Source organism: Wasmannia auropunctata, unplaced genomic scaffold, assembly GCF_000956235.1.
Source record: "Wasmannia auropunctata unplaced genomic scaffold, wasmannia.A_1.0 LD336090.1, whole genome shotgun sequence".
Classification (NCBI taxonomy): Eukaryota; Metazoa; Arthropoda; class Insecta; order Hymenoptera; family Formicidae; genus Wasmannia; species Wasmannia auropunctata.
The window spans coordinates 4,947,764-4,955,869 of NW_012026800.1; the positions used below are offsets into that span (position 1 = coordinate 4,947,764).

Sequence of the window (8,106 nt, forward strand, 5' to 3'; positions counted from 1 at the left end):
TATATATAACACATATATATACTGTTACATGCATTATTATTAATTATATATTTATTTTTATAATTATTATATTAATTATAAAAATAACCTTATTGCATTTGTACACGTTCCGGAATTCTTATATCCTTTCTTGCGTCTTATAAAACTATTAGATGCCTTTTCAAGTAACCTCAAGATAGTCTCAAAACACACATTTTAAAATTTAAATAAAAAGTTATACTGAACAAGGAGTCAATCACAGTTTTAGTGCTAACCAATTATGTTCGTTATTCATACAATAAAAATTATATAAGATAACATAATACATTTCAAAATATTCTCAAAGTATAAATTTTTGTATTCACTATTAAATTACTATTAAATATTTATTTAGTTTTTAGCTAACAATAAGAAACTATTAAAACAAAAGTCGTTTAATAAAAAATATTCTCACGATATGATTATTCAAAATATTACTACAATATTCTCTCGAGCTATTCTCTCCGTCTCTCTTTGCGATGAAATTATTTCGGAAATATTTTCTATGAAAGTAACAATATTATATATACATATATAAATTTTTTTCTTCATAAAAATATAATCCCAAATTATCAAAATCAATTATAATATCCAATATAGGATAGCAGAACATATTCGAAATATATGAAATATTAGAATTTTCAAAATGCTCACGAAAACATCGTAGTTTTCTTTGAAGAAGATATTCTGTCTCGTCAATGATAGACTCATTCGCTATCAGAGACACAAGTGTTTTCCACTTCCGTATGCGCATGAACTTCGCCGTTGCCGGAATAAGTTACTTTGCTGTATTTGTGGACGGATTTGCGTTTACGGATGTACCAGGTGACTGCAAAGTAAATGATGATAGCGGCCGCCACGCCCAGATTGACCAAGAACACCACGGTCAGCCTGTGGAGCCACACTGTGGATTGTATTTTCCAGGAAATGCTGCTGAGCACGCATAGTGATCTTCCGTTGCTCCACACGAATATCGAATCCGCGTGACAGGTGATGCAGTCCGCGTCGCTAGGTCCTTTGCATGATAGACACGAGTAATGGCATACGGCGCAGAAAGCACTGGAATCATCATCGTCTCGGACCGTGTAAGTTCCAGACGGACATTCTCGCAAGCAGTCGCCGTTGCTGTGGTGCCAACCCGGTTTGCACACTGAAAAATTAGATACACCATTGACGCTTCGTTTTCGTTTAGTCGAGGTTGTAGGGTGTACTTGTACTGTGTTGTTGTGCTGTCGCTGTTGCTGTCATTGCAGTGTGACGTGTTGTCGCAGCCGATTGACATGTCGGTGTAACGAATGGCATTGCGAAAAAGTAATCCAAATTGATCAGATTTAGAGTCAGGTTTAAATAACTTGGAATCTATATATATTTCACAAAAAATAAATTAATAGAAGTGAGATAGTTAACTGTAATGATTTCTAACTTGTAGAATAGTTATTTAAACAAATTTATTTGTAATGCCATTCAATCGTTTGCTTAATCAATCACTGCACAACGTATAATTGAGTATATTTTGTAATATTTAATGTGAATTTATTATTAACTAAATGTCTATATAATAAAATATTAAGGTAGGGTAAAATCATATCGCTATTTCGAATTATTACTTTAATGTATGGCTTAGACTTTGGCGAATATTGAAATTTAGCATAAAAAATTTAGAACAAAAATTTTAGAAAATTTAAATAATATTTAAAATTTATTGCAAGTCTTCATAGTTTTAAACATTATTTAATTATACATTCAATATTTTCATTATTTTAATGTAAATTTTAAAGTATTACTGATAAAAATTATGTCTTTCAAAAATTTACTGACAATGAGTAATTATGTGTAGTACATGTAATACTTTATTGTATATGTAAAATATTCAGTTACATATACGAATTTACAATTACGTAATTACAATCTTCGGATTCTTTTTGTAATATATAATTGACTAATCAAATATATGTATATAAATACATTCTATCAATATTGTATCAATTTTCAGTCTACCAATATTCATTGACATAAATTATTTGAAATAATTAATTTGCACTATCGATTCGCCCAGGCCTAAAATGTGTGCTCGTAATTATTTCTTAAAGATACACTAACTAAAAAATATATTACTACTTAAAAAATAACATTAGTTTATACACTAAAAGAAATCTAAAAAAATAATCTTTAAAGTAAATAAATACACAAAACGGTAAAGCCTGTAACGTAACAACTCTCAAAATTTGCGAAGCATGCGAAAGCATATACGTGCCATGCTATACAGGCTATAATCCATTTACAAATTTTACAAAAACAAATAACATTTATTGGGACAAAATATTTAAAAAATAGTAAAAAAAATAAAATGTATATATATATATATATATATATATATATACTATTTTATTTTGAATGTGTGTGTGTGTGTGTGTGTGTAATTTGTATGTTACAACATGACAAATCTGTAAAATTTATCAGTTACAATATTTGATATCTACAAATAAATTACATTATTTTAATCCTCATTCATGCATAATGTACGCTCGTTACAAATGAAATTGTACATAGCATTCATTAATCAGTAATAAAAAAATAAGATACAAAACGAAAGATAATTATGACAAATTGACATTGTTATTTTTACAACTGTGTATGTTGACGTTTCTTTTTACATTAAAATTTTTAATAAAATATCGTCGCCTTTTTGTACATTTTGCACAATAAAAAATAAATTAAATATATAAAATATATATATATATAAAATTAAATATAAAAAAGGAGAACATCATGAATTTCTTTTTATATTGTGTAAATCTCTCTGCCTTTTTATTTTATATTAAAATGGATGTCAAATATGAAAAAAATTTGTTTTTGTATTGTTTTCTTTTATAAACACATAATGAAAAACATAATATAGCGACGTATGTACATTAACAAATATTTATAATTTTTTTATTGGTTTAATCATATTCCATTACTATATTTTATTAGATAAAAATGAAGTGTAAAAATATCTTCACATTATTAATATTATCGTCAATGGTACACAGTATTATCCATTAAACGATATTTATTCTGATAGATTATCATCATGTAATTGTCTATATACTGTCTGACGATAATGATTGTATCAGTGCAATATTAATTTTAATAACAAAAATTGGTCTTGTTAAACAAATCAATGTGAAAATTCCTTATATGAAAAACGCAAGCGAAGGAGATGTGCGCATAGACAAAAGCCGTTAGTACTGAAATGAGAAAATATAGACTATCTCTCGTCAAAGTACGTGAAACCCAAGGGAACGCGTTTATTTCTCGAATTGGGAAGCTTAATGAATTCTGAATCATTCAACGCTTCGCTTAATAACTTGGTGACAGCAACAATAGTAAAGTTTCACTAATTAAATTCATGTTAAATATCTCGACATGATATTACGTATCAAGATTATGAATTGATTATTTATATTTTATACATATATATAATGAAGTACATACAACAACACAAAATTACAGAACGTTCCTTGAATGTAGCATAATTAGACATATTGTCTCTTTTTCAAAGAAAAATCAATGTATTTGTGTTATTAATTGGCTTTTTAATTAACTCGTCTTAAACTCTTTGTGAAAGTAAAAACTTATTAAAAATTTCAATAACTAATTATTAAATTTTAATAACTCGAGTCTTACTAGAGTTTCTTTAGCTATTAGCGTTAAAAATTTATTAATAACGTCTGAGATTAAAGCTCGCGAAAAGAAATTCGAAATACGAGGAAAAAAAAATCGAAAAACGACGTAAATCTTTTTCAGAAGACCTTATGGACGGGCACGGATGTGAAATTAGAGTGCATTAGAGCAATTAGAGAAACGAATCTCGAACCCCCTCCCCCCTCTTCCCCTACAGGCATCCAAGTACTTTCTTCGAGAGTGATAAATCGCACGAGAGAGGATTAAAATAGGATATTACATAGAAAGAAGAAGAAGAAGTAAGACTCACCGTGCTGGTGAAGCGATCAGGGATAAGGCTGTATTTTTTTTTTGTTTTTTTTTGTTTTTATGTGTGGTTGTGGATGTGTGGATGTGGTTGGTGATGGTGATGATTGGTGGTGGTTGGTGGCTGGTCTGAGAAAGTCCGCGTCCGGCACTCGTCCCCACGGAGAGTCCAAGTACCTAAATACGTTTTCTGAACCTGCTATAGGATAAAGGGATAAAAGGCGACGTACGCGTGACAACTTCGAAACGGTTTATATCTCACAAACAATTCGACGTTCGTACGTGTGACGCTCGCTGAGAAAACTTTCTTCGCGCGCATTTTAGACTGTATTCGGATATTCGAGAACTAGGAATTTTGGGAAATAAAGAAACACTCCATTCACATATTGGCATGTGACTTTTTTAGCGACGAAATTAGAAAGAAAGGGGATAATGTTCGTAATTCTCTGTTTCAAATTGACAAAGTGAATTAATTTAAATTAATTAATTTAAATAAGCTTTAAATTTGTTTATATCTAATTCTATTTCATTGGCAGAATCAGAGCTCGTAAAAGCAATTCTGCCAATTCCACGCGTTTTCTATTTGCGACTCAAGTTATACTGGAATTAATAAATTGAAATGTAGCTGTTAGTAAGAAGGTAAGAATATTGAAATGGAGAAATAGAATGTTGAAATGGAGAATAAAAGGACTTTGACTTATGCTCGGATGGCTCAATTAAATTGATTGACGAGTTCTCGATAATACACTGGAAATCGGGACTGTCTGGCTGGGATGTGTTCGCACTGGTTAATCATCAAATCCCTAAGAGTTACTGCCGCACGGTGGATTAATCGTCCCTGTCCCAGCAGGATCGCGATAACGGATAATTGTACCAGGTCCACGCTGCCACAACCTCACACGTGTCTCTAACGTGTCGTCTTCCAACGTTCTCCACATCCGTTTCGATCAAGATAAAACAAATAGATGGCTCGAAAAAGAAAGGACAAAAAAGCGCATCATTAATTTAATTGCGCGAGTTAGAATCACGTTTTCTCAGAGAATAATGTTCTTCGGTAAAAATCGTATGACGTAAGTAATTGCGAATAAAAAAATAATGCAAAATTTTTCTTAAAATGTAGAATAGAATTATTTTAATATTTTTTATATCTTTTATTTTAGCATTTCTTTATATCTTTTCTGTGTATTGCAACACAATACGCAATTCAAATGAACTGGAAAGAAAGCGTCATGAAGAAGCTTCAATGATCGTGAACTTTCCATATTATCAATTTCAAAAAGAATTGAAAAGAACAGAGTTTCTATATATTTTGTTAAATTTTCGTTTCATGCAAATATATTTGAACTTGGAACAGATTATACTTGGAGTAAATTAGAAGACACATTGAAATCGCCAGTAAAGTGTACTTCAAACGCCGTTGCACCAATTCATGCATATTATATAAGCGATAACGATGTTCCGAGTGAAATGTCGCGTCGTGCTGCTTCGAAAGCCATTTATCTCGCGAATAAATAGCGTAAATTAGAAGTGCAGTTACTTAGTATTCAACGTGCGTTTAAAATCAAACATAATTACCTTAATGCATAAAATCTAACATCTACATATGCAACATTTCATGCAGAATTATTAATATTACTGTGTATAATACATTATGTCATCAGCATGTATTGTCTGAAATGCATATGTGTGTTTTATACATAACTATAATGAAACATTTATGACCTAATTAAAAGAACTCATCACATAGATATATGGTGTTAGATTGACATGAGTAGAGATTTATTGAATTGTTCATAAGAAGCGCTTTCATACACAGCAAAATTAAATTAAACTTTACATTGATATTTATTTTTTTATATTGACGTCTAATCTTTCATTCACTCATTTCTTCAAATTTTCTTCCCGTTATTAATATTTTATTTCTTCATGAAAGAGCATGCCAATTACGGGTTCGGAGTGTTAGCTTCATTCACTTCGAGAGGTATGATTAAGGTTAATGTATATTCAAAGAAATTTATTATGTCATGCATTGTTATCTTTAAGAAATTGAATATTCGCTTGAATATGTTTAGTAATCAAACAATGCTTAGTCACTTGGCCTTAATGAGAAATAAATGTCTTTATAACCAGCGTTTTCCAATAACGTCTTTAATGTAGTTTGTCATTCAAACGTAATTTACAGCATTCAATAGCTTCGATTAAAATACTTATTGAGTTTCTAATTTTGCAACGTCTTTGAAAGAAAAAAAAATTTGTCAAAGAAAAATTAATAATCCACGGCATAAAAAGTTCTTATAATATGATATGAGAAAAGTTCGATAAAGTACCTGATTATAGATTCTGCTTAATAATAATTCAAAGTAGTTTTCTAAAATTTTCTTCGTAACAGTTTTTAACATCATGTGATTGTATTCGTGCGATCGTAATATTGAATATTAAAGACAGTCGATAATGTACGAATTGTGAGACGAATTGTATGAAGTTAAAATATAAAGAATATTTTAATTTTGCAATATGTAATGCTGATTTAAAAAAACAATTTATTTCATTCTGCTTTTTCTCAATATTCTCAGAACTCGGGTAGATATCTGTAATTTTTCAAAATTACGTAGATTCACAGAATTCATGAGAATTATGAGCACAAAGGGTTTAATCGGATGGTGAAATCGTTATAGGGGAATTATGGCAGCCATAGTCAAGTCGAATTTATCGCGTGGCTTTATTTACGAACCGAGGCATGCTTTAATTGGCACATACCTGCATACATCCTCGTAATCGGGATTAGAACAGTCGAGCAGTGTTAGAAGCGTTAATTGGCGAGCGAGTTGCAGATTAGTAGACTAATAGCGAACAGGTAGGATTGGAGTGTGAATCGTATTAAATAAAAAAAAAAGGGACAAGCGGATGAAGGAGAGTCGAGTCACATTTATACTAAATAACCGAATTGACCGTAAATAAATTGTCGCTTGATTTTCCGATTAAAAATATAAATTTAATGTCACGATGAAATATCATGCGTTTTGGCAGATTAATACCCGCGCGCGTATTTCAAAATTATTTATGTATTCAATTTTCATATTTATCGAGCGCAAAGCTTCGAATACGATCGACCCTTCGACCCGCTTTACAAAAATCGCCGATGCGCGGACTAATAATGCCCAGATAATTATTCAGGAGATTCTCCTCTTTTAATTCGTTCATGATATACAAATTCCAATGTCGCATATAATGACTCGTAGTAGTTTCTGCCATTGCTTATACAATATATTATGTATATGTGTACATAAATGTGTGTAGCAGACGCTCGCGCCCCGCGCACGGAGATCGCGCCCTCCTCCCGCGGATCCTTTCCTCGCAAATTTTACTTGTCGGGGAAAAATTGATCGGGAATCCGACGGGAATCCACGACGGTAATCTTTCAACGGTGAATCGTAGCAAAGAGAGAAGAATACAAAGCCAAAGGAGGAAAGGAAACGGAAGGGACGAGCGCGCGAGCGTGCGATGTGGGCGCGAGTTGCGCGCGGAATCGCGACCTCTCACGCTCTCGGCATCTTCTCACCTCCTCGGAAACGTTATAACTTAAGATATGTCGCCTCTCCAAGCAAGATACATTTTACAATACATACAAACATTTACAATAGATACATTAACAATATGGCAGACAATCGCGGCGGGACAGCATCAGGCATCCGGTTCGGCTGTGTATACTTTGGATTAAACAGATGTCACAGATCTGCGAGTAATAATCTAAACGATTATATTTGTCAGATACATATATATATATATACATACAGGGTGGACCATTTTAATTCATCCAGTCGAATATCTCGAAAATCAAGCCCGGGAGAGAAAAATTTGTCAGACAAAAGTTGTTTGGTTTCGAAGGGACCATAAGATGGTACCATTGGTTTGACCTTGAAGAATTATTTAAAAGTCACATGAGTCACCTCAATTTTTTTAAATGGCATTCCCTATTTTTTATTACACATTTTCATAGCTGACCTCGAGAGCTTTCCAAAACACTATAATCAAATGTTTCTTCATTGAATACTTTTCGAGTTATAAAGGCTCCAAAGTTGCAACTTTGGTAGCTTTATAACTCGAAAGCTCTCAGGA

General features: G+C 31.8%; 1 protein-coding gene across 1 annotated transcript in view; it reads right to left on the bottom strand.

The window, feature by feature from the left end:
- Positions 1–390: 390 nt before the first annotated feature.
- Positions 391–8,106, bottom strand: part of LOC105448098 — a 29,408-nt gene continuing 21,692 nt past the window's right edge. The window contains exon 4 of the mRNA XM_011686458.1: positions 391–1,168. Within this exon, the coding sequence (XP_011684760.1) occupies positions 726–1,168 (443 nt within the window). The 3' untranslated portion in view covers positions 391–725. The remainder of the gene's footprint in view (positions 1,169–8,106) is intronic.